Source organism: Capsella rubella, unplaced genomic scaffold (genome assembly GCF_000375325.1).
Source record: "Capsella rubella cultivar Monte Gargano unplaced genomic scaffold, Caprub1_0 scaffold_5, whole genome shotgun sequence".
Lineage (NCBI taxonomy): Eukaryota > Viridiplantae > Streptophyta > Magnoliopsida > Brassicales > Brassicaceae > Capsella > Capsella rubella.
Genome location: NW_006238919.1, coordinates 12,603,113 through 12,627,542, shown reverse-complemented (window position 1 = coordinate 12,627,542; position 24,430 = coordinate 12,603,113). Strand labels below are relative to the sequence as shown.

The 24,430-nt window shown below is 38.3% G+C and overlaps 10 protein-coding genes across 11 annotated transcripts; 3 read left to right on the top strand and 7 right to left on the bottom strand.

Moving 5' to 3' along the window:
• The first annotated feature begins 27 nt into the window (after positions 1-27).
• On the top strand, positions 28-1,368 carry LOC111830667 (pentatricopeptide repeat-containing protein At1g10270-like). The gene has a single exon (XM_023783198.1). The coding sequence runs from the start codon at positions 28-30 to the stop codon at positions 1,366-1,368; it is 1,341 nt and encodes a 446-aa protein (XP_023638966.1).
• Positions 1,369-1,667: 299 nt separating this feature from the next.
• On the bottom strand, positions 1,668-3,071 carry LOC17885714 (pentatricopeptide repeat-containing protein At3g60980, mitochondrial). Its single transcript, XM_006292700.1, has one exon. The coding sequence runs from the start codon at positions 3,069-3,071 to the stop codon at positions 1,668-1,670; it is 1,404 nt and encodes a 467-aa protein (XP_006292762.1).
• Positions 3,072-3,312: 241 nt separating this feature from the next.
• Positions 3,313-5,135, bottom strand: LOC17885254 (exosome complex component RRP45B). Its single transcript, XM_023782809.1, is given in 9 exon segments — positions 3,313-3,594; positions 3,596-3,817; positions 3,908-4,106; positions 4,144-4,266; positions 4,371-4,442; positions 4,551-4,603; positions 4,606-4,762; positions 4,991-5,067; positions 5,070-5,135. Coding segments are annotated over 9 exon segments (1,056 nt in total). The 3' UTR covers positions 3,313-3,507.
• A 3,639-nt stretch (positions 5,136-8,774) lies between these two features.
• LOC17885158 (ethylene-responsive transcription factor ERF035) lies at positions 8,775-9,898 on the bottom strand. Its single transcript, XM_006291581.2, has one exon. It carries the CDS (start codon positions 9,717-9,719, stop codon positions 8,880-8,882), a length of 840 nt encoding a protein of 279 aa, XP_006291643.1. The 5' UTR covers positions 9,720-9,898; the 3' UTR covers positions 8,775-8,879.
• Positions 9,899-11,718: 1,820 nt separating this feature from the next.
• On the top strand, positions 11,719-12,558 carry LOC17884720. The gene is made up of 3 exons (XM_006292022.2): positions 11,719-12,019; positions 12,118-12,199; positions 12,296-12,558. Exons 1-3 carry the CDS (start codon positions 11,789-11,791, stop codon positions 12,313-12,315), a joined length of 333 nt encoding a protein of 110 aa, XP_006292084.1. The 5' UTR covers positions 11,719-11,788; the 3' UTR covers positions 12,316-12,558.
• A 361-nt stretch (positions 12,559-12,919) lies between these two features.
• On the bottom strand, positions 12,920-15,338 carry LOC17885812 (putative UPF0481 protein At3g02645). The gene is made up of 2 exons (XM_006293026.2): positions 14,015-15,338; positions 12,920-13,510 (listed from the first exon to the last, which is right to left on the bottom strand). The coding sequence occupies exons 1-2, from the start codon at positions 15,336-15,338 to the stop codon at positions 13,233-13,235; spliced, it is 1,602 nt and encodes a 533-aa protein (XP_006293088.1). The 3' UTR covers positions 12,920-13,232.
• Positions 15,339-16,542: 1,204 nt separating this feature from the next.
• LOC17886573 (UPF0481 protein At3g47200) lies at positions 16,543-17,994 on the bottom strand. Its single transcript, XM_006293221.1, has 2 exons — positions 16,962-17,994; positions 16,543-16,817 (listed from the first exon to the last, which is right to left on the bottom strand). The coding sequence occupies exons 1-2, from the start codon at positions 17,992-17,994 to the stop codon at positions 16,543-16,545; spliced, it is 1,308 nt and encodes a 435-aa protein (XP_006293283.1).
• Positions 17,995-18,875: 881 nt separating this feature from the next.
• Positions 18,876-19,935, top strand: LOC17886169 (transcription factor DUO1). Its single transcript, XM_006293105.2, has 3 exons — positions 18,876-19,072; positions 19,164-19,440; positions 19,510-19,935. The coding sequence occupies exons 1-3, from the start codon at positions 18,876-18,878 to the stop codon at positions 19,933-19,935; spliced, it is 900 nt and encodes a 299-aa protein (XP_006293167.2).
• Positions 19,936-20,092: 157 nt separating this feature from the next.
• LOC17886292 lies at positions 20,093-21,585 on the bottom strand. The gene is made up of 4 exons (XM_006293091.2): positions 21,194-21,585; positions 20,886-21,044; positions 20,685-20,793; positions 20,093-20,443 (listed from the first exon to the last, which is right to left on the bottom strand). The coding sequence occupies exons 1-4, from the start codon at positions 21,527-21,529 to the stop codon at positions 20,223-20,225; spliced, it is 825 nt and encodes a 274-aa protein (XP_006293153.1). The 5' UTR covers positions 21,530-21,585; the 3' UTR covers positions 20,093-20,222.
• A 978-nt stretch (positions 21,586-22,563) lies between these two features.
• On the bottom strand, positions 22,564-24,171 carry LOC17885261. Of its 2 annotated transcripts, none has more exons than XM_023782490.1 (4): positions 23,667-24,165; positions 23,376-23,534; positions 23,164-23,272; positions 22,564-22,998 (listed from the first exon to the last, which is right to left on the bottom strand). In XM_023782490.1, exons 1-4 carry the CDS (start codon positions 24,054-24,056, stop codon positions 22,823-22,825), a joined length of 834 nt encoding a protein of 277 aa, XP_023638258.1. In that variant the 5' UTR covers positions 24,057-24,165; the 3' UTR covers positions 22,564-22,822. The 2 variants fall into 2 exon arrangements, with proteins under 2 accessions (XP_023638258.1, XP_023638259.1); XM_023782491.1 differs by having other exon boundaries at positions 22,898-23,003; positions 23,667-24,171.
• Positions 24,172-24,430: the final 259 nt, after the last annotated feature.

Genomic DNA, 24,430 nt, shown 5'->3' with positions numbered 1-24,430 from the left:
AACCCTAATTAAGCAACTAAGGTGGTCATGTCTCTCCTCCGCCTTCGCTCCGCCCTCTCTTTCTCCTCTACGATCTACCAGCCCCACCGCCAAGTCTCGTCTCTCTCTCGCTCTACTCCTATCTCAGCAGCTGACGTCCCTTTCCCTCTACCTAAGGATCCGTCGTCACCACCCCTGACGCCACCAACGAAGGCTAAAATGGAATGCTGCGCCACCGATCTAAACACCAGAGTTAAGCTCATGATCAAGATGTTAAATCTCGACTACGCGGCGGAGCTCTCGCGATACGCCGTCTTCACTAAACACCGCCAAAACGTCACCGCCGAGATCTGCGAGGCCATAATCGGCGCAATGTGCAAAGCCAAGCGCTACAAGGACGCATTGCACCACTTCCATTACTTCTTCAACGAGTTCAACCTCAAACCAAACATCTCTTGCTGCAATCACATCATCGGTGCCCTCTGTGATCAAAATCGACTCGAAGACGCATTTGCTCTCTACGGTCACATCTTGGAAAACGCTCCTTTCCTCCGTCCAAACGAGGACACTCACCAGCACTTGGCCAAAGGGTTGGTCGATGCAGACAAACTTCAAAGCGCTCTGCATTTCGTTAAGAGATTGATGAAGAAGGAAGAGGAGGTGGGTTCCTCTGTGCTTAACCATTTGATTCGCGGCCACTTGAAAGACGGGGACTTCACCTCTGCCAAGAGAATCTTCGATGTACTAAAGCGGAAACTTGTCTCCCCGATAGATGCTCACGTTTTCGACTTGGTTTATTCTTTCCTTGGTGGAGACTACAACGACATTGCGATCGTGAAGGCCACGTTCATGGAGTTTTGGTTTGAGCAAGGAGATGATAAGGAAGCTATGGAGTGTTACAGGACCCTCGCGCCCAAAGATTTCAGAATGAATGCAAGAACAGGAAATACCCTTTTGCAACTTTTCCTCAAGTACGGCAAGAAAACCGAAGCTTGGACATTGTTCAACCAAATGCTGGAGAGACGCTATGCGCAGCCATCGGGGTTCGACTCCGAGACTTGTAATATAATGGTGAACGAGTGTTTCAAGTTGGGAGAGGTTAGTGAAGCAATCAAGACCTTTGAAAAGGTTAAGAATGATGAGGATGATGAGTCACTATTATGTTACGCCAACATACTCGCAAGGTTCTGTGAGCAAAGCATGTTGCCAGAAGCAGAGACTTACTTTGCCGAGATGTCCTCTAGGCAATACCTTATCCCTAACATTCCTTCGTATCGAACGATGATCGATGCTTACTGTAAGGCTACAAGATTTGACGATGCCTTCCGAGTGTTGGACCGAGCAGTGGAGGCTAATCTAAAGTGCGTTGCCACTTTCTCTTGCCTTTGATTTTGCTGATATGCGTTTATGATAAAGGCTTTGATACTCGGGTGTATAATTCATTACCTCTATAATTTCTTGTTAAAACTTTCTTGTTTTTCTTTCAAACGTTATAAAAGTGTTTTACCTATTTGGGATTTGACTAGTTTGTTTATTTGGTCATCGCCACGCTCGATACACATATATTTCAATACAATTATATGGTTAGTACCACAATCTTATTAAAACGTAACAATTAGTGGTACAATTCGATCACAAAGTACAACTCTGATTCCAACGTAGATAATAATATGATAAATACATGTATCTTAGATAAGGAAATCTCGCCCAGTAAGTGATCGGCAGTGAAGGCATCTTGAAACGTGAACCAGAGAAATATCGGCAATCTTGTTAACAAATCGGTGAGCATCATCGAATTTGCCTGCTTTAGCAAACCCATCTACCATTATTCGATGTATCCCTATATGATAATACAACGGAATGCGAACGGAGAACATTTCATTGAACATCTCCTCTGCCTCAGTCATCATCTCCTGTCTCACCAATCTAGTGACTAGGGTCTCGTAACACCCATAATGCCCAGCCCTAGCTTCCTTCCGGGTAATCTCCATTGCTTTGCTAATCTCTCCCGTTTCAAAACACTCGCCGATCATTATACAATGAGTCTCTTGATCCAAGTCTCTTGAAGCTCCCGCTTCTTTTTGTTCTATGTCGCAAGTCCCACACAGCTTGTCGTAAAGCGACCAAGCTTCCGTCTTCTTGCCGTGCTTGAGCAAAATTTGCAAGACTGTGTTAACAGTGTCCGCACGCGTAACCCAAATTTTGGGTCTCCACTTAGGTTCGGTGCCTTGCTCATCATTCGTGTCTTGCTTCAAACAGTATTTGGCTACTAGAGAACGGTACCATTCCATGGCTTCCTCGTCTTTCCCTTGCTTAAAGCAGTGCTCCATGTATGCCACTTGCGACATCTCAAATTGCTCAGCTACATCGTCTGGATAACTCTCACCCCCCTGTTTCAGATCTTGGAAAAGTCCATTAGCCTTGTCGATGTTCCCATGAGCCAAAAAGCCACGAATAAAATCAGGGTACGTGCGCCCGCCAAAGAAGAGACTGTAAGCTTCGTCGACTCTTCCGGCATCAAGCAAGGCGTTCATCAAAGAACTGGAATCAGGACAAAAATGAGCGTAAGGGATTGTGCGGCGGTAAAATAAAATAGCCTCGTCAAGACGACCTTGCTGGCTAAGAGCAGAGATGACGTAACTGCAGCAATGGCAGTCTGGCTCTACTTTGTTAACGTTGAAAAAATAATGGAATAGCTCGTATGCCTCCTCAAATCTTTTCTCCCCCCACATTGCGCCGATGATACGATGGCAAGTCTCGGCGATTTGGTCTTTGGTTCTAGTGTCTTCAAGGCTTTTGGGAACGGCCAAGACAGCCAGACGCGCGTACTCAGCGGCTGCGTCGAGGTTAGACAGATTGATCAAGACCTTAACTTTGGCCAAAACATGGGAGACGGTGTAATCGAACTTGGATATGATATCTGTAGGTAGCTTCAGGGGAGGCGAGGAAGGGTCTCTCGGAATGGGGAAGGGGAAGGCGGCGTCGGGGCTGGGAGTTGGATGGTTTTGGAAGAGGAGAGAAGACATTTGGCGGCGGAGCTGGTAGATGGGAGAGGAGAAAGAGAGGCCAGAACGGAGGCGGAGGAGAGACATGACCTTTAGTTGCCTAGGGCCTCGCCAAGAGTACGGAACTCGATATTTGCTAAATATACATCAGAATCTATTAAAGTTTATTTAAATAACACTTGAGAATTGAGACCATAATGTGAGAACCACCTATGTTTCTGAGTTAGTTTTTTTACCATTTACTTCTTTCACCGGTAAAATACTCTATACGGTACCATTTAGTTATTACTGCCTCAATGAGGCCCCGCTCCCTCCTCCAGAATGGGCCTTATTTTATGAATCTTCTTCACCGTATCCGTTTCATTTATAGCGTTACAAGACCGCAAAGAAATTTAACAACACACTGGACACTGCTAACTCGATGCATTTTCACCATAAACCGTGTCTAGTCTGAGTATTAATGGGAGAAGAGAGTAATCGAGTGATCATGACAATCCAACTCAGCTAGGTTCTGGATTCTACTTTACAACTTAGGGACTTTCTTATTGCTCTTGTTTTTCCACTTCTTCTTCGGTTTGACAGCATCTTTGAGTGTTACCTCTCCATCCTTTTTGTTTTGTAGCAACTTCTTCTTTCGTATTGCTTCTTAGTTTCTCTTCACAAAGATCTAGCCTTTCAACATGTTCCCGAGATATCTCTGCAGCTCTTTCCTGATCAGAGGACTTCCTATGTCCCTCCTTCACAGCTACAGTCGGTCCAGAAACTTCAGACTTAGCCAAAGTGGGATGTCGCTTCACCTTCTTTAAGCTTTTTTCACGGTTATATGCTTCAACCTACACCAAGAATACAGAGCACAACAAAATGTCAGTTGTTGAATCGTTTGGATCCGAAAAAGAAAAACGATTTAGATTTAGAAACCTTACTTCTTTTCTAATTATCTTTGTTGTTGCAGCAGCTCTTGAAGAAGCAAGACGCATACAATGAAGGATTACACTCTGGCTCAAGCCTTCTTCACCCGGTTTCTGAATTGCACATATGTCGCCATTTGCATTAACTGTCACAGTCATTCTCTCACACATTACTGCTTCTTCAAACAGTTGAAGTTGAGAATTGCCTTTTCTACTTAACAAGTTCTTACAGGTTTCTCTAAACCGAAAACATATGACTAACCTCTGGTGGGTGTATGATCACTTCTTGACCATTCTCTCCTACCGTGCAAACTGGTCTCCTAAACGTCACGAGAGCTGGTAAAGCAGGAATATTGGAAGCATCAACCAAGTTCCTATACAAGAGTGAGTAATAGAAACATGCTTAAAGGTCATTTTAAAACTTGAACCTTCAATGAAAAATAATGAGAAGACAAGTAATGAAGCCAATAAAACCTACCCTCCGTTGTTCAAAATGTGTAGATCAATGCGAACAGACCAGACCAGTATCCGATGTACTGCACGGCTTTCTCTGCAACCAACACAGTGATTCACCAGTTAAGCCTTACTCCAGTCAAAACAGACAGAATTTTTTTTTTTGCTGAATCAATTACAGATTATCATCACAAACAAGCTCTACCTTAGAGCTCGGTCGATAATGCGTCCAAGCTCCACTGCAGATTCCCCAGGACGAGACCAGGCTCAAACGACGGATCAGCCATTGGAGAAAATTCAGTGAAGATAGATAGGGAGCCTTCGTTGGGTCTATCTTTGTAAGGTTGTACCAACTGAGTAGTCACAAAACCCATAACATGAGTCTGACCAAGTTGAACTTGCAAGCTACCATATTCTCTGTTAATTCACACAATATTATATAAGCTGTCTTTTTAGAAAACATTACAGACCCAGATCAAATGTACAAGTATGCTAGTATTCGTTCTAACATAGGTTATAGACTAGAATAGAGGTATCTGCATTCAAATTTATCACAAAAGACAGCAAAAGTTGAAGCTTTGGAGCTATGGAAACGGTATCAATAAGCAGAAGACAAGTGTAAGTAGAAGGAGAGTGTGCACTTACGTTCCAAAGTTAATAGTAAGCTTGCGGTAATCATAAAGGCCACGAACATCGACTCTGAGCTCAGATTGTAAATTTGTAATGCAGTTTCCACAAATTTACTCTCTTTTGCAGTCAACCTCCACATATTAGCCAATCACCCCTCCATTATCTGCTATGACTACAAACTAAAAATCAAAACCTTGGGCAACCCAATACAATATATAGAAACAGATCATCTCCTGGAGTTAGAAATTAACAAGAGAAATAAAAATACAACTTACTTATTGAAGGAAAGAGATGAGCAGAGACACTTGGACGATCATCTTTCGATTTTTTCTCCTTGGACAATTCAACTCAGGCTAACGAAGAAGGAGCTCCAAAGATACTACTAGGGAGCGGCGGCAAAAGCTTCTTTGGTTTTTAAATCTGTCTCCCCGGCATTCACAACACAATAGTAACACGGCTGCGATTCAGAGAAAGCTTTGGTGGTGGAAGGGAAACAGGTCAAACCACACTCGTGAGAAAATTTTGAGAGGGTCAGAAATGATTAAACCGACATCGTTTCGTCCAACGGGTTTAATTAAACCGAAATAATTAGAAACGATGTCGTTCGTCTGTTTAAGACAAAAGACAAAAAATAATGGATATAAGCCCAACGGGCTTGATTTTCATCCTTAGCGGACATCACAAAATAATCAGTTTCCATTATTATCTCATCAATTGTTGTTTCAGCTCATGTTCGATATTCTTTTGTGGATAGAATTAAGAATATTCATGATCAGGCCAACACATTTTTCATATTCTTTAACTTCTTACAAAATCCTGAATATTGGAGATCATGTACACTTGGAGACTAGATTCATATCCGACCTACTCAAATATAACATGTTTAAGACTTTAATGGATAATTTAGTAAACAAACATAAAAAGAATTTTAGCAAGCTTTTAATTATTCGATCTATGTGTTTTAACTTTTTAACATGTTCTTTACTTTATATTTTGTCGAGGATCATGAGGAATATGTGATATATAGTTGCACCATTATCATCTTAATTTGAGATTTGTCTATGTATAGTTTACTTAGATATGATATATATGAACAAGACACGTGATGAGATGAATCTAGAACTCGATTGAAACATGTCGATGTCTGCTTCACGCAAACATACACACACTACATGGACTAGAGCCGAGCCGGCCGGAGAAAATTTACTATAACATAAAATATTTCGTTAAATAATTCTTAACTTACTGAATTATTGTTAGAACGAGATTAGTGTAGGGGATATAGGTTTCTTTCATTATTTCCAACTAGGTTTCAATCTTTTAGCTTTCTACATGCTCTCCTTTATTTATTCATTTATTTTGATTGAGATGTGAGTAGAAACTATATATGTTAAATTGTTGATTAAGTGAACAAATATGAAAATGTATATTATTTTTCTTCTGCTGTTGCTTTCATTTTTCTTCTTTCTGATTTGCTTGTTTTTCTTTTCTTTTTGCCCACTTTATTCCAAAGATAAAGATCGAATGTTTAAATAACTATTTTACTTTTATTTTAATCATTTATTTATTCGATAGCTTATTCATGTGTTTTTTATAGTGATACTTGGACTAGTTTTTGTGCATATATAATGCAAGAAGCCAAAAGACTACTTCAGCTCCTTGTAATTTGTAAGCATTAGGTTGTTGTAGTGATATCCATACTCCAAACTAGTGATTCGCATATATGGAAACGTATATATATATTGTACCACAATAATCAGAATCTTTTCCATAAAAAATGATGTCCAAACTCCAAAGTGATTCGCATGGAAACGGATATAGAGATATGCATAGCTCCACATCCACAATAATCAGAATATTTTCCACAAAAAAGAAGTAGATCATCATTACAAAAGATTAGGTAAGTGTGAGCTAACTAAGCATGTATATCACTCACGGCTGAGAACCCAAATTAAAACCCATGTATATATCATATTTATAATTACTTAAATAACAGTCAAATAGATTGAGGCTCTCACACACACACATTGAATTCAAACCCTAACATAATGGGAATATGGAATAAGTAGACAACAATTGCTCGGCATATTAAACATGTACGTAGACAATAGACATAATGTGATAGTGAGCTCACACTAACATCCACTATCTATCTTTATATATGTTTTTTTTTTTTTTTAAAGAATCAGTGGCCTCAACAACTCACAAGTCTACTTAAACAAAAAAGAAAGAAATGAAACAACTCATAATAAGTCTACCAAAAGAATATACATATGCCTATAATTGCTTTGTTTTAAGAATTTCACCTATATATTTCCTGTTCCGGAGTCAAATTCCGTTTTCGAAACAAATATTATACATATATGTTCGCATGACATTCGAATGACATTTGGTTTCTGTATGTATTTAGATATATTACGGATTTTCTTTTTAACTAATTGTTTCGTTTTGTTTCAAAAAAAAAAAAAAACTAATTGTTTCGTTTTGGTTTCTTATTGTGCCTGATTAATTATTTTTTTAAAAGATTGGTGGCTTTTTTACAGATAATATTATTAATGTGCAATTTTGTTATAATTGTTTTTACTATAGTATTCGGAATATTGCATTGTTACTATTAGTACTATGCTTAATGGATCCAATGAATGTGTTTGGGAATCCATAACAGTCGTGTTATGCCTCACACAGTGGACAAAGTAAGATGTTGGGCAAAAGCATTCCCATTGTTTTAGCATATATCCTTTCACCTTTTTAACGCAAATTAGAGAAAAATAGAAATATTTTATAAAAAAAAAAAGTGAAAGGTTATTAACTTATTATATAACTTTAACAGGAAAAAAAGCAATGATGAACATGTGAGTCATGTTATATTCCCACCCCATATATAATAATAAAGCGATAATTACTTCAAAAGCTTGTCTCCTCTTCGCTTTCAAATTCGCAATCATCGTCTCATCAATGACGCACACACTAAATATGGCATATATATATATATACATGGTGCCTGCGCTAATCTCATTTGGATTACCTTAAATAGGTTTCTGTATATATTAAGCAGCTATATAAACAAGAGAATCGTATGTATTGTGTTAATTTTTAGTAGAACCAGTCGGATTGGGATCAAGGTCATCTGATCAATTTCTTTCGGTAGAATATTCTTTATCTTGATAATATCCTTTTGATTAACATAACAAATGATTTTGTCAATGGATATTCGTTTATCTAGTAACATAATTAATCATAACCAAAACTTTTACTTACTAGATAACCACTAAAAACTACTACAAATCAAATTTTACTAGTCACATCACAATTAGAAAACAGTGATCGCTAGTCAAAGATATATCGAAGCTACCAAAATTGCTACTATTTTAAATACTAATCAAACTTTATGTACGTTATATATAGACTTAATTAACGATGTAGACATGCAAAAATAGAGAGATTAATTAGTTAGGTTTCCGATATCACTGATACATATATGAGTGAGCCGTAAGTGGATGCTTTGTCTCTCTTCAAGTCAAATCTGTCGACAATCTTTAACATTCGTCGTCCAACGAGAGAATACAGAATAAAAGCTTAAAAGTTCTATGAGAGAGTGTGTCACTTTCAACAACAAACGTTTGCCTATTTTTCTGTGTACGTTTTAAATTACGTTTTTGCCACTTTCCACTTATTATTTACTTTGTATTTGTCACTTTGCTTTACCTCTTCGATTCCGAAACACAATATAGATGTTGAAAATAGCCATACTTAAATGCAGAAAACCAGAAAAGGAAATAAAAGTGATATATATAGAAAAAGATTAGTTACATACCATATATATATATATATATATCTATTGGAACTAAATATATGTTCTTTATCAAGAAAACTATATGTTAGTAAGCAAGTTGTGAAGGATGGTTTAGTCATTTTGCCATATGAACGGCTCTTCGAACCGGAGAAAACCCACATCTTCTCCGTAAAGCTGCCACGTAGAAGTGCCGTTGCACAAACAAAACGCATCGTTTCCGTTCATCAGCCCGTCGGTGAAAAGGTCCGGCAAATCAAACAACGTCTCTTCACTGCTTTCCTTGTCCGTACTACAAGTCTCCGACGTGTCCGAAGAAAACACGAAACTACTCGAAGTCGAGGACTGATCAGCAGCAGCAGTAGTAGTAGTAGTAGTAGTAGACATTAACAACTCAGAAGAATGGCTTAGCTCATCAGCTTCCGGCTCTGCTAGTTTCTCATCGGTGGCCAGTTCTTGCCACGTGGTTGTTTCGGCGGCTTTGGTAGCTGCAGCTTGTATATCTTTGGGAGAGGAACTAACCGGACGAGGAAGCAAACCGGATAATTCAGGGAAATTGAGATAACCGGAGTTGCCTTTGATAGCTAAAGAGGCGACGTCATGAGCTCGAGCTGCCATCTCAGCCGTTGGAAAGGTGCCGAGCCATATTCTAGATTTCTTCCTCGGCTCTCTAATCTCCGACACCCATTTCCCCCAACTCCTCATCCTCACTCCTCTATACGACGTTGTCGGATTCTTGTGATCATCGTTGCTCTTCCGCCTTTTTCCTCCGGCGTCATTATTGTCTTGCACTAACGATCTTTTGGAGGAAGTCGTCCAAGACTCCGACGAAGAAGATGTTACAGCTGATGAGGAGGAGGAGGCGGCTGCGACGTTGGAGGTCGTTATAACGGAAGCATTGTTGTCGTGATGATGATGAGTTTCACTACTCTCTATGTTGATTTGTTTTTCCATTTTAGAGAGAAGAGAAGAGAAGAGACTAGACTAGAGAGAGAGCTTAAAATTAAAAGTAATATGTTGCAGTCTGAAGAAGTGGGCTGCTATTAATATATTCTTCAGAGTTGTTTTTTTTTTCTTACTTCGTTAAATATTAAGAAGGAAAATAAATCACTATTATTTCGTTATAACAATGGGTCCGTATGTTTAATCGAGTAAGCTTTACCCTCCATGTGAAATTAAAGGAAAACATGGTGTCTCCATATTTTACGATCAAATTATAATACTCTCCCTGTTCACAACCAAAAAAGAAGAAAAAAACTAAAATGGATTAACAATTTAGATGGCAATCGTTGAATGGGAAAGTTTATTTGACAAATTCGCTAGTGTAATATATGGACGGACACTCATGCATGTATGTCACATTCACATAACCCATCAACTACGATTTGGGATTGCGTGGCGTCATATTTTATCAATAAGTAGCTAAAGAAAACTATGACCTCTCTATAAGCTGATGACGACAAAACAAAAACAAAAAAGACTTTCATTTCGTACCAAGCAAAATAAGATAGACTAAATATGTAGTAGTAAGTAGTACATAGAAGTATTCTGTTGTCGTCCAACTTGTGCTTTACAGTAAATAGACATATGTACCCAAATTCCTAATTTTAACTTAATTGGACGTTGGAAACTTTGGAATACACGATAACAATAAATTTAATTAGTTAATTAATTATTATTTTTTTCTTTTAACCACGAGTATCACGTTATTAATTCAACGGTTCCTTTACGTTACGCTTCATCAATTATTACTCATACCATATAGTATTATTCCAAGAGGGGTCTTTTGGATTTATAGATAGTTCTATATGTCAAATTTGTTACTGACTAAGAAACAATATTACATTACTGAATACTTAAGCAATCTTGTTATAGTGTATACGTTGTTTTTTCTTTCTTGATGGGTCTGATGATGTTCAATATAACGTTAAACCTATGCCGCTATGCGAATGTATTTACATATATAGTATATGTTTATTCCATTCGGCGCCATTATAACTAAGAAACACTTTTTAATTTGAATAATGATGTTGAATTACTAAAATCAACACCACCTTTCCCTACTAAATCATTGAACAGTGTACTCCATTATTCGTTGCTATCATTTTAATTCTTTTTTCTATTTTTGGTTTTAAGTGTTTTACTTCATTAATTATGAACACATATATGTAGTACACACATTTATCTTGTTTTTTCTGTGGTTGTTGTCGTTGTTGATCAACATTGAAATTGATGAATACTGTCAATTGTCAAGTCTATTGATGATGATGATGGTGATATTCAATGTTTATAGTCTCACAACGTTGAAATATTCATTCACTCTACGGAAAAAGGTAAAATTTTGATTGACATCAACAAAATCACGATTGTCGTTCGTTCATTAACAAGAACAAAATAATATAATGCAACAAACAATGGTAGGGATATAATGTAATGTGTAATGTAGTAATAATTTAAAGTAATATATATATTATATATATAGTTAGTAGTATTAAATTCTTCCGTTAAACATACAATTATATTGTAAGAAAATCATGATGAGGATGGTTGAATGTAGCATTTTTTTTCTGGGCCATGCCAAATCTTTCCTCGGCCCGACATAAAGTTTTAATTTTTTTAATATTAATGTAGTGAGTCGTGACACCATTACCCAAATTCGATGTCTCTTAACTTTTTTTTTTTTAAGTAATAGATAATTTCCTAATTAATTCATAGCAAATGTTTTTATTTTATTTTAAAGTGTTTTTTATGCGCAAACGGTAAGAAGAGCTTTAAAGGCTAAATACGTTTATGAGTGATGATGACAAATACTACAAAACGCGCGCCTTTTGGATATACAATATAGCCTCTTGAAAAGGGCTTACATTAAATCCTGTACGTGGGCCGTAAGGTGAGCCCAAAACTTGAACCCACTGAACTTGCAACGATCGCAGTGAAATGAAGAGGGGGCAACACACAACACGACGAAATAGGAATCTCGCAAATCGCAATCGGATTCCCATTTTCAACATTCGACGGCGAAAATGGAGGAACGGAACGACGCCGGAGAGAGCAGTTTGTTGGATGGAACCGCTCACTGGTGGTGGGCATTGGGAAGTGGAGCTCAAATCATGTGGGGAGTGCGATTGATCCGGAGAGGTTACGCCGGCGACATTCGTTTAATGCCTCTCAAAGCCTTCGGCGTCGCATCACTCTTCGTCGGCTCGTTAGCCACTAGCTCCGTCGCATTAGTCCGCGCCACAGGGATCCACACGGTTAGATCCTCCTTAAAACTCATTGACTTCTCTATCTATCTCTTGTGTGTGTGTATGTGTGTGAGAGATTGATGAAATGGTGACTATTGTGGTTTCAGGTTCAAGATGCGATTGATCTTGGAGCTAACATTAGAACGAATTTGGGGGTTACTCCTCAGATTCCGGATAAGCAAATCACCGGTACGCCATTGTTTCTTCATAGGGTTTAACTACATATTTGATCAAATATTGTTTCTTGCTGAATCGCAGGGTTTTGGGATTTATTTTGTTTTGCAGAGACGGATGATTTATCATGAACAGATGGAGCTATAAAAACTCTGCTCGGATTCACTATGAGACGATCATGGAATGAGCTAATCTGGTAGATTCCTCTCGTGTATGTTTGTTCAAAGGTTATGCGCTCTGTCTTAGTTTCCTTTCTTAAGATCAAAGTTTTTTCTCAATAAATCATATCTCAAGATTGACGAAATGTACATATATATGATTCTACATAGAACCAAAATTTCACAATGCTTCGGATCAAAATCCACAACTTCACACATCACAATGTTATTGAGTCATACAAAATGTTTTGCTAAGAGCATAAGATGTGCAAGTGTTAGAACTTAAGAGTCATGATGATCTAAAGTATGGGTGGCAAGTGTGTGTTGCTAAGCTACGATATAAGTATGCTTGTATGATGTTGTAAAAGTTAATCTTAGTTATTAAAAATTTAGTCCTTAAAGAAAAAGAGTTTCTTGTTCTTTCTCTTTAAGACGATGAATCCGTAAACAGACAGAGAGATAACTAACCTTTGTGTGAGTGAAACAAAGGCAAAATCTGAGAATGGCAACAAAGATCCCTATCCACATAAGTATATAATAAATCATTAACTAAAGTTAAAGATTAGGAGAAGGGTCCTTCAATTCAAAGGCTTTATTATTAGCGAGTCTTGAGCAAAACAGCTTCTGGATACAACATTATTACAACTCTCGGAATAAAATCTACACATTTCTAAACACTGTTAAAAAAAAAAAAAACTCTCGGAATAAAATCCCACACTTCGTAATAGATTGTGATTTGTGACATGACTATAAATTAACTTATTAAAACACATATGACGAGAGAGGGGAAATGGTAGAAATGCCTAATTTATTCAAAAATTTAAAACACAAAAGACAGAATTAACGGGAGAGAATGAAAACGAAGTCGTCCAAGCAAGTGAAAAGAACGTTCACTTTTGCATAACCTGCATAACCGAAGCTACCGTCTGGATAAGAGTCATCACCAACAGAAGCGCGGCAGCGACGGTGGCCGTACCTCTCCATAGATTACCGAAATACTGGCGACCGAGGATCGTGCGTGACCTGTTGAATGGATTTTCATAATAGGCGTTGACTCTATACGCTATACCAGCATAGCAAGAATGACTCTCCACCACCCCCGAAAAGAGTGTGTTCACCATCTCCGCTACGGCCACCGAACTCTTCTCCCCCCAGTTGTTTAGTATCCCTTTCACAAACCATATATACCATGTCATTTCTTGTTTTTTTTGAACAAAATACCATGTCATTTCTATTAGTATTTTGATTATTCAAGAAAAGTTCTAAGCAAAGCATAAGTAAGCAAAACAAAGCATATAAATATATATATATATATGCATCAACATAACTTTTTATGCATCACCTAATTTTTTAAAAATGTCAAATCTTAAAATTTTAGCTAATGAAAAATAAAAATTAGACGAAACTAAATAAATTGCTGACTAACGGCTGCCTAGAATCGTTTAAACTTACTTAATTAGGTGCGCCTAGTTTTGCTTAAACTTACTTAATTAGGCGCGCCTAGTTTTGCTTAATAATTACAAACTACATCATTTTAATCTATGAGAGATAAATAGTCACACTATAATTTAAGTCTTTAAGATGTTATAACTTTAGGTGATACTGCAATTTAGAACACTGGTATATACAACACACAAAACACAGAATTTGTACATATATGCGTAAAGCTTACCGTTCTCCATGAGCAAGTCGACGTCCTTATCAGTGTCGATGAGAAAATCCAAGAAACTGACGAAGTTACAGACGAATGCTTGGAAAGGGTAATGGCATTGCTCAAGGGCCATTATATTTCTTAGTGTGATCTCCGCATCATCCGGAACCCACAAACAAGGTATCTTCAAGCAACCATTCTCGAACCTGACATCTATTGAGAACTCATCTGTCACGGCCTTGAACTTCACCCCAGCATTGTGTAGCTTTGCCGCACTATACATGTGTTTGATGATCGGGGGCTTCGTTTTTTTTTTTTTACAACCACGTGTCTCGTCCATGCGATGAGTCTTGAATCGTTCAAGACGACTCTTTTCTGTATCTCTTGACCCTTGTGTCTCCATGGGAACACATCGGAAAAGATCAGCTATATATCTGAATTTGGTCTTAGTTGGTTCTCTTGACCCATGTGTCTCCTCCTCCATGCGAAAAGCTTCGTGTCCTTCAGGATGACTCCTTACTGATTCTGTTGACCCGTGTGCTCCCAAGCGGGCAAATTTGAATAGACCAGCTAAAGATCTGAATTTACTCTTAGCCTTTTCTTTGGACTTAAGTGTCTCCACGCGAACACATCTGGATAGATCAGTGAAATGTTTGAATCTGGAGCCATCTCTTATATTACCTTGGAACCTGAAGTAAGTGATGACTATCTCACGGAGTGTCTGGTTTTGCCTGAGTCTAGGAACGATAGGATCGAAGAGTTTCTCGAGGATGAAGTAAGGAAGTTGATTCTCGAGCAAAATGAGGTCTTCGTCCACAGTGGTCTGAAGACAAGGCTGCTCAAATATAGGATCCCATGTTTTCTTGGTGAGTGAGCTTTGGTGCTCATTACTCCTTAAAAGGAACTCTAGTATGAAAACAGAGTCGTGCAGGATCATGTCCACGAACTTTGGAGATTCAATCCAGGCGGTAGATTCAGAGTAGCTTGCCCTGATTATATCTTCATTTTGTTCTATTGTTCCTCTGAGTTCATCAATGGTTTTTTCCCCTTTAAGCCTTTCTGAAAATCTGGCAAGGTAGATCTTCTTATGCTCCTCCATGTTCAAGTAGCCTATTAGCTTTGTGTTTGTGATATCTCCACGAGAGAAGGCTTGAAATTTTAAAGAATGGTGAAGAGGTCCAATGAGGAGTAATTGAGGCGTGTATGCTTCTGGACTTACACGACGTAGGCGATGAGGGACTCGGTAGATGCAACGATGCTCAGGGTTTGTAGGAAACCACCACATCCCTGGAGCCGACTCCTTAAACTCAAGAATCGTGTCCGGTACATTTAACCTTCGGTTCATTGTTTTTATCGCAAGTAATCAAGTACCTTGTCTCTAGAATCTGAAGTTTGTCTTGTGATAAAGTATAACATGAAAGTTTGGAGAGAGTCAATGTGAAGGAGAAGGAAGAAGAAAGACGATAGAACTTAACGTTCGAATTAAATTTCCCTCTTTGTAAGTAGTAAATGAGGATGAAGGGAAGGAGTTGAGGAAACTTCCACACGAACATGTCCATGTACATGAAAGTCACTTGTTAGTAATAAATAGTAAATTTTATATATTAACATAGGTGTTTTACACACACACACACACATATATATATATATATATATATATATATATATATATATATAGATATTAACATAGGTTTGTGGTGGATTCAGAGCCCAACGTGGTTCGAGATCAAGTCTTTCTTTTCATTTGTTGTGTGTTTTCTAGGTCTTCTTTATAATAAGTGGAACGATATATTGGGTCCTTGTGTTTAATTAAGCTCGAAATATGTTTATTTCGGTTGATGATCTTATCCTTGTGATTTGTAAATTAGCTTAAGAAAATCTTATTGATGTAGCGAGAAATTACATGCATGCAAATTGCAGAGTGAATTTGATAGGGATGAACATTCAGATGAAAGTCTGATCCTTTTGTTTCGTTAAGCCCTATTGCGATTTTTATTCTCTTGCTTTTATATCTTATGTTTGCAAATAAGCTCCCAAATCTATATAAATTCTTTGTTTAAATCGCACTTGCTATATATGTATATTAACATTAATCCAGTATAGTACAGTTGGATATCATTACAATATGATGTTATAGATATTGACTGAGGAAAAAAGCATGTGAATAGAAAAGTCTTGTAAATTATTCATATATTGTTTTAAAGAGTCGTCTCCTCCTTTTAGTCTCGGTAATTTGTCCACCATATAATTTAATGCGAAAAGTCAATATACTGATTATTAATTACTGAGTTTGTCTGGCGTATGATCTATTATATTGATACGACATTTGAGTACTATACAGTAGTATATGGACGTACAGCTCACTATTGAGGCAGTTCACATTGCAATAACTCTCCGAATCAAACTCTACAAACTTGACAATACTTTTGAACAAAGAAATTCATAACAATTGATACATTAAACGGACAACAAATCTAGCTAAGTAGTTTGAACAAAGGGTGAACTATAACATCGAACAAGAAACTGATAAGCGTTTAGGAGTAAGGGATTCACTTCTTTATAATTGGAATGACCGAAGACACCGTCTGGATAAGAGTCATCAGCAATAGACAGGCAGCGGCAACCGTGGCTGTCCCTGTCCACAGGTCGCTGCAATACACGCGCCTTAGGATGGCGTGTGACTTATTGCATTTGTTGTTGTAGTGTTTCACGACTTCCGTTGCAATATCAGAATAGTAAGAGCCATCGTGCATGACTCCCACACTGAGCTTGTTCACCATCTTCGCCACCGCACGATGGTCCCCAAGACAATTGTTTATTATCCCTTACAGAGCCCATAACCATCATAAAATCAATACTCATACTTACACAGTTACATATACCATCGCTTAATTAATATTGAGTTGGAAGACTTGAAGTTCATAATTGCTTACACATATAGACCTAGCTAATAAGGTAAAAGGGTTACCTTTCTCGACAAGCAAGTCGACGTCCTTGTGGGTGTCGATGAGGAAATCCAAGAACATGATGTAGTTACATACATGGGCGTTGAACGGATAATGGCATTGCTCAAGTGCCATTATGTTTCTAAGTATCATCTCTGCATCGTCATCAGCTAAAAAACATGGTATATTCAAAACACCATTTTTGAATTTCACCTCGACCGACAGCTCGTCTTCTACGGCTTTGAATTTCACTCCCCCGGTGTCTAGCTTATCAGCACTGTACATGTCATACATAGGCTTGAATATCCCAAAACCATGATCTGGAACTGTCTCCACGCGGACACACCTAACCAAATCAGTAAAGTGTCTAAACTTTGAGTTGTTTCCAATCTTATTTTGAAGTCCAAAATGGATGACGGTTAATTCACGGAATGTTTGGTACGGGCAGAGCATTGAAACTATTGGATCGAAGAGCTTCTTGAGGATGAAATAAGGAAGCTGGTTCTCGAGCAAGATGAGATCTCCAGTGACTGTGTGTGCAAGACAAGGCTCGTCCATGATAGGATCCCCTATTTTCTCTGGTCCTTGTACGTATAACCTCAAAATGAGCTCTAGTATGAAAACAGAGTCGTGCAAAACCATGTCCACGAACTCTGAAGATGGAATCCAGGCCGTTGATTCAGAATAGCTTGCTCTGATTATATCTTCGTCTTCTTCGATTATTCTCCTGAATCCATCAATGGCTTTAGTCCCTTCAACCCTTCGTGCGAATTCCACCAAGTAAACTTTCTTGTGCTCCTCCATGTTTAAGTAGCCCATTAGCTTCGTGTTTGTGATATCTCCGCGAGACTTGAGAGCTAGAGATTTTAAAGAATGGTGAAGAGGTCCAATGAGTACCAGGTGAGGCGTGTATGCTTCTGGGTTTACTTGACGTAAGCAGTTTGGGACTCCGTAGATACAACAAAGATCAGGATTTGTAGGAAAACGCCACATCCCAGGAGCCGGTTTGTTCGACTCATGGATTGTACCCGATTCAAGATCCAAGATTCGTTCCATTGTTTTCCGGATCGAATTTAAAAGTATCTGTCAGAAGTTAAAAGTTGAAGTTTATAGAGAAAGAAAGACCGTTCGAAATTTCGGTTTTAAGTTGATGTGTATATATACGTAGACGTAGACCATGATGAGTTCATGAAAATAGGTGCTTAATCAGGATGCATAAAAACTATATAATTGATTCGAAACCTGAATCACATCCTAAACTGTTTTAAATACACTTACTTTTCTAGATTCGAGAAAATTAAGAACCCACAGCTAGTGGTACCAAAATAAGTTATTGATGTTATCAATTAACGTAATGAGGAAGGCATCAGATGCAGGTTTATGAACCCCCAGCTCAAGACTGGTATCAAACAGTATGGCAACATAAGCCATCTTTAATACTCGTGAATATGAAGACTAGTGTACTACTCGTTAATTTGACATGTTTTAAGTAAAAATGCGGAAAAAGAGGCACAACTCTTTCACACATTCAACTCACTAATCTTATTATCACATTTAAATCTATGTAAGTTTAGGCCTTAACCAAGAAAATATGTACAGTCATAACCCACATTCATGTACAAAATAGATTAAAGATCGAATATAGCGGGGGCCTTAGACGGGCTCGTATAATTTGGGCCTGGTATTGGGCTACTATTATAATCGATAGTAAAAACACGGAAGGGCAATTTGGTAATATTAGCAAATTCGAAATGTGAGAGAGAGAAACTTGGGGAGTGGGGTACTGAAAGGTGAGGGGTAATGGGGGTAATGTGGGGGGTGATGATAACCGCATCCAACCGTCACTACAAAACCCAAAGAAACTTCCGCACACAGAAGCAGAACCAGAAGCAGAAGAGAGACAAGAAATAGAAACAATCGAATCGAGAGAGAGAGAGATGAGGAAAATGGAAGCGAAGAAGGAAGAGATAAAGAAAGGACCATGGAAAGCCGAAGAAGACGAAGTACTGATCAACCATGTTAAGAGATACGGTCCTCGTGACTGGAGCTCCATTCGATCCAAAGGTCTTCTTCAACGCACTGGCAAATCATGCCGTCTCCGTTGGGTCAATAAACTCCGTCCCAATCTCAAAAAGTACACTTCTTCTTTCCTCTGTAATTTCAATTTTGATGTTTGTTTGCCTTAAACAATTTGAGTTTTATTTCTTTTTTTTTGGGGGTTGAAGTGGATGCAAGTTCTCGGCTGACGAAGAGAGGGTTGTGATTGAGTTGCAATCTGAGTTTGGGAACAAATGGGCGAGAATCGCTACCTATTTGCCAGGAAGAACTGATAACGATGTGAAGAACTTCTGGAGTAGCAGACAAAAGAGACTCGCTAGGATTCTTCATAACTCCTCCTCTGATGCTTCGACTTCGAGTTTCAATCCCAAGTCTTCTTCTTCTTCTCATCGCTCCAAGGGCAAAAACGTCAAACCAATCCGTCAATCCTGCAAACCCACTCAGGTACTTCTTCGAAATTTTCCTTTTTGGGTTTACAGACAAGATTTTTAATCCTCGATTTTGTGGTTTCAGGGTTTTGGTTTGGTTGAGGAAGAGGTTACAGTTTCTTATTCATCTGATCAAGTTCATGACGAAGCCCTGAGGTTGCCGGATTTGGGTATTAAATTAGAGCATCAGCCTTTCACTTTTGGCACTGATCTTGTTCTAGCTGACTTCTCTGACTCACATGATGATGCAAATCAGCAAGCCATTATCCCTTTCTCTCCTGAAAGCAGAGAGCTTTTGGCTAGACTTGACGACCCTTTTTACTATGATATACTTGGACCAGCCGACTCTTCTGAGCCATTGTTCGCTCTTCCTCAGCCGTTTTTCGAGCCATCTCCTGCGCCTAGAAGATGCAGACATGTTTCAAAGGATGAAGAACATGATGATGATGTTTTCTTACACGATTTCCCCGCTGACATGTTTGATCAGGTTGATCCAATTCGGAGTCCTTAGATTGTTCTTCTTCTTTGTAGATGGTTTCTTTTGTGTGTTTACCTCTAATTTGACTGTTAATTGTTTCTAAATGTTTCAAGCAACAATCTTAACTACATTCCTTTTATGTAATGACAATCATTGCTTCCTTGTTATATTACGTAAGAAAGAAGTGTTGTTTTCTGGCAGAACTATAGATATCTTTATTCGATTGAATGAAAACTTTGAAACAATGTTTCATAGTTCATACAAAAGCAGTTCAAAATACAATCAAACGTACAGAAACAGAGGACACTGAAGACAATTGACTAAACCGGTGACTGGCTTATGACAGGTTCATGGCTAACAGGATCATGACTAAACCTGATTCCAGCTTTACCATGACTCAAAACCACCTCATACTCCCCAGCTTTAACCGATCCATCTTTACTTGAGGGCTCTCTTCTCAATTCAACATAAGCACAGTAGTCTACTTCGTACACAGTTGTATCTTTATAGAACGTCGAAAATGTAGTTCCAACTCCTTCCCCTGTAAATTTTCAAAAAGAGGTTTAGAAGGTAACAAAATTGATACTGCGCATAGTTCATCAGAGAGAGATAGTTCACTATAGAGAGCGGAACTGGTTTACATCTGACTGAGTTAAGACGGATTGAAAATGATCAACGCCAAAGTAGGAAGTTATACAAGATCCATACAAGTTGTTTGACTACAGATACACAACAAGCTAAAACAAGTTGATGTGGAAACTAAAAGTCAGAAACTTGCATACCATGGGTGACTAAGAGCAAGTTCTCTGACGGATACTTATCAGCAAGAGCTTTTACAACTTTAACATATCGGTCTCTGCAGCCTTCCACAGACTCCTCCCATTTTGGCAACTGAGCAAAAGGAACCGAGGATCAATCAACATATAAGAAAGAAACCGATTGAAAAAACCAAAACTTGAAAAGATCTTAAGAGAGTAAAGCACCTCTTTATAAACCATGTCCACATTACGATCCACCATTCCCTCAGGAAACATAGCTTCAAGATCTGAAATACTGAAGTCAAAGTTTCCATCTTTAGGAGCAAGTTCACGCCTTATAGCCACTGCGTTCAGCATCTCACACAAACCAAACTCAATAGAGACCTGAGAAAGAGCAAACAAAATAAACACCTCAGCTGATTTTACCATACACACTCAAAATATGAAATTTCTGCCTAAATAGCACAACTAGTCCACCAAAGAAAAGGAGAAGTATGGTGAATCTGAGTTTAAAGTGATGACTATGATCTAACCTTGAGCTTAGAGTTATCAATTGAAGGGACGTCTTTGGAAGACATAGCGTTGGGATCGACATTGACGGCGGAGAGAGCAGCGACGACTTCAGAAGCAGTCTGGGCGCATCGGAGGAAAGGGGAGACGAAGACACGGTGAATCGGAAACCCGATCTGAGATCGGATCCTTTGACCGGTACGAAACGCTCGAATCATACCGTCTTGAACCAAAGGAGGATCCCAAGGTTTCTCGGCAGTTGAAACCCAAAGTGGCTCGAAGTTGTCGATTCGATCACCGTGGCGCATGACGAAGACGTTTTGGTAGCCATCATCGATGTTAGATTTGGGAGACTCCATTGTGTGTTTTCTTTTTTTTGGTTTCTTCTTCTTTCTCTTCCGTTTTTGCGACTGTTAACGGAATGAGATTTTTTATATACTACTTTTTGTGGATACGTCATAAAGTGGTAACTTCTACTAAATTCTCAAATTATAGTGTTTTATCATAAATTTCAACTGCCATTTCCCTATTTTTTTAACAGTAGGAAATTGCAAAGGTTTTTCTAATTAGAGAATATGATATGTTAATTATATAATTTCTTTTTTTTTTTTGAGAAAAAAAAACTAAAAACTTTTGGTTGTTGTAATGCAATTGTATTGCCGCACTAAACAGGATATACTTTAACATATAGGCTACATAAATTGTGTGTGTTTTGTTTTTGACTTTATCAATAATATAAAATGACTTGGAAACTACTAATTTGATACTTTCTCTCCATCGATGGATGAGATTACATGTATGTCGACAATCGACATCGTATTAACGACTAGTCGGTGGTGGTCATAAGATATTTTTCACCAAGATAATATTTTTTTTCTGGCTTTTATATCAGAAAGGATCGGGTGAAAAGTAAGAAAAACAATAAAAAAAGGTAGCAAGACACGTATTGGTCATTGGTGGGTGGTGATATATGACGTGACGAAACAAGGCAATGATCTTCAAATAAACTAACTAAACGGGATGATACGATAATACGGGGATTACTATAACTAAATACATTTTTTGGATGCTAATAAAATAAAATTTTGGATGTTAATAACTCCCTGTCATATAGTTTGCGACTTGTTGTAACTAGTTTAATAGAAATTGAACTGTTCCTTAATGGAGGGGTTTGTTTCTTGTTTGTTGGTCACAACCCCACGCACGCACGCTAATGACTTTATTAATAATCTTATTTTAATATAGTTGACCAATCATGTTTAGAGATCATTTGTTAGAGAAGACAAATTCTATGAAAAGTTATTTGCATAAAAATAAAATATAACGATGAATTTCATTCTGATTAGCGTGGAGTCGTAAATTACTGAGAATATGTCTTTAGTTTGCCGTGAAATTTACTGTGAAACGTCTTTTTTTTTTTGTTTATTCAATGAAACAACACAATAAGTTTCCACGAAATCCATGAGTTAAAAGATAAAAAGGTTGAATGACTCATCATCAGCCGTTGTCGTATACGTAACGTTCCCATTTGAAGTCCGGTTAAACTCTAGATAGCTATTAGCCAGTAACCGGCCGGTTTGATTCCGGGTTACTAGTTCCATTATCATCCGGAACAATTTGACTTGAACAGGAGTTTGGTCAGTAGTACTACTCTAGGAATGGTACTTGATTCCACATTGACCAAGACTTGTAATCACCTCGAAGTCTCCAGCTATAGTAGCTCCATCTTTACTCAAGACCTGTCTTCTAAGCTCAGCACAAGCACAATATTCCACGTCGTACACATCTACGTCTTTAAAGGTTGCAAATGTAGTCCTTACCCCTTCCCCTGCACTTTCCCAGCAAAGAGATTGAAGAAAGGAACTAACCATTTAATTCTCACAGACTCATAGAGAACAACACAAAGCAGAAAGACTTAGAGATTAAATTTGATTTAAGTAAGGAACGTTTACAAGAGCTACAAGAGTAAAAAAACAAGAATGTTATTGCGTACCGTGAGTGACTAAGAGCAAGTTCTCTGAAGGATACTTATCGGCAAGAGTCTTAATCAAATTAAGAAATCTATCTGTGCATCTTTCCACAGTCTCTTCCCATTGCGGCATCTAAAACAAACACAACAAGAGAATCAAAGTATATACTCATCAAAAATTGCTTCCAGGATTAGAAGATAATCAGAAACAGAAGGAGACTAGAGATAAAGCTCACCTCTTTATAAACAGGATCCACACTATGATCAACCATCCCATCAGGAAACATAGCTTCAAGATCCGAAATCATGAAATCGAATTTCCCATCCTTGGGAGCAATCTCAGGCCTAATAGCAATTGAGTTCAACATCTCACTCAATCCATATTCAATAGAAACCTGAGAAGCGTACAAGAATCACATATCACACTTACAACGCTTATCTCGATTCAGCTCAACATTCTAGAGACTAGACTGAGTATCAACAGAGTTTCACAGATTTCATGAGCACCAAAAGATTTCAAATCAGACCTTGAACTTAGACTTGTCGACGTCTGTAGAAGAGGTAGCGTTGGGATCGAAATCGACGGCGGAGAGAGCAGCGATAACTTGGGAAGCAGTCTGAACGCAGCGGATGAAGGGAGAGACGAATACACGGTGAATCGGAAACTGGATCTGAGATCGAATCCGTTGACCAGTTTGAAACGCTCGAACCATACCGTCCTGAACGAGGGGAGGATCCCATGGTCTCGCGGCCGTATCGAGCCAGAGTGGGTCGATTTTGTCAATGCGATCACCGTGACGCATCATCAAGATATTTTGGTAGCCATCGGTATTAGATTTAGCAGACTCCATTGTTGCTCTGATTGTTCCTGCTGCTGGTGTGACCTTTGTGAGTACGTTGGAAGCAATAGTATACATGATGTCCGTTTTTTTTGTCTTTGATTTTTTACTCAAAAAGGTATAATATATTCTTTATTAAGCTAATGTATCCAAATGATATACAATTAACTTTTAACTCATACTGTAATGAACAAACCAGCAAAACCAGAGAGATTGGCTGGCTTATATAAGAATAGGATCATGATCATGGATTGGGACTTTGTGGTCCTTGAAAGATATAATCAATCCATGACTAGTAACCACAAATAAAGACTGAATCAGTTTGAGGGAACGGCTAACTCCGGTTTAATCCGGTCCGTTGTGATCATCGGAAGACATTGCCAAATTTGACCGGAGTTGGAGGGAGGGTACATGATTCCATCTTGACCATGACTTGTAATCGCTTCAAAGTC

Coding starts and splice junctions, on each gene's coding strand:
- LOC111830667 (XM_023783198.1), top strand. CDS start 28: ATGTCTCTCCTCCGCCTTCGCTCCGCCCTCTCTTTCTCCTCTACGATC.
- LOC17885714 (XM_006292700.1), bottom strand. CDS start 3,071: ATGTCTCTCCTCCGCCTCCGTTCTGGCCTCTCTTTCTCCTCTCCCATC.
- LOC17885158 (XM_006291581.2), bottom strand. CDS start 9,719: ATGGAAAAACAAATCAACATAGAGAGTAGTGAAACTCATCATCATCAC.
- LOC17884720 (XM_006292022.2), top strand. CDS start 11,789: ATGGAGGAACGGAACGACGCCGGAGAGAGCAGTTTGTTGGATGGAACC. Junction 12,020..12,117: donor GCGCCACAGGGATCCACACG/GTTAGATCCTCC, acceptor TTGTGGTTTCAG/GTTCAAGATGCGATTGATCT. Junction 12,200..12,295: donor TCCGGATAAGCAAATCACCG/GTACGCCATTGT, acceptor TTTGTTTTGCAG/AGACGGATGATTTATCATGA.
- LOC17885812 (XM_006293026.2), bottom strand. CDS start 15,338: ATGAACCGAAGGTTAAATGTACCGGACACGATTCTTGAGTTTAAGGAG. Junction 13,511..14,014: donor CGACTTGCTCATGGAGAACG/GTAAGCTTTACG, acceptor GGTTTGTGAAAG/GGATACTAAACAACTGGGGG.
- LOC17886573 (XM_006293221.1), bottom strand. CDS start 17,994: ATGGAACGAATCTTGGATCTTGAATCGGGTACAATCCATGAGTCGAAC. Junction 16,818..16,961: donor CGACTTGCTTGTCGAGAAAG/GTAACCCTTTTA, acceptor GGGCTCTGTAAG/GGATAATAAACAATTGTCTT.
- LOC17886169 (XM_006293105.2), top strand. CDS start 18,876: ATGAGGAAAATGGAAGCGAAGAAGGAAGAGATAAAGAAAGGACCATGG. Junction 19,073..19,163: donor CTCCGTCCCAATCTCAAAAA/GTACACTTCTTC, acceptor TGGGGGTTGAAG/TGGATGCAAGTTCTCGGCTG. Junction 19,441..19,509: donor AATCCTGCAAACCCACTCAG/GTACTTCTTCGA, acceptor TTGTGGTTTCAG/GGTTTTGGTTTGGTTGAGGA.
- LOC17886292 (XM_006293091.2), bottom strand. CDS start 21,529: ATGGAGTCTCCCAAATCTAACATCGATGATGGCTACCAAAACGTCTTC. Junction 21,045..21,193: donor TTGATAACTCTAAGCTCAAG/GTTAGATCATAG, acceptor GCTCTTTCTCAG/GTCTCTATTGAGTTTGGTTT. Junction 20,794..20,885: donor TGGACATGGTTTATAAAGAG/GTGCTTTACTCT, acceptor CCTTTTGCTCAG/TTGCCAAAATGGGAGGAGTC.
- LOC17885261 (XM_023782490.1), bottom strand. CDS start 24,056: ATGTATACTATTGCTTCCAACGTACTCACAAAGGTCACACCAGCAGCA. Junction 23,535..23,666: donor TCGACAAGTCTAAGTTCAAG/GTCTGATTTGAA, acceptor TACGCTTCTCAG/GTTTCTATTGAATATGGATT. Junction 23,273..23,375: donor TGGATCCTGTTTATAAAGAG/GTGAGCTTTATC, acceptor TGTTTGTTTTAG/ATGCCGCAATGGGAAGAGAC.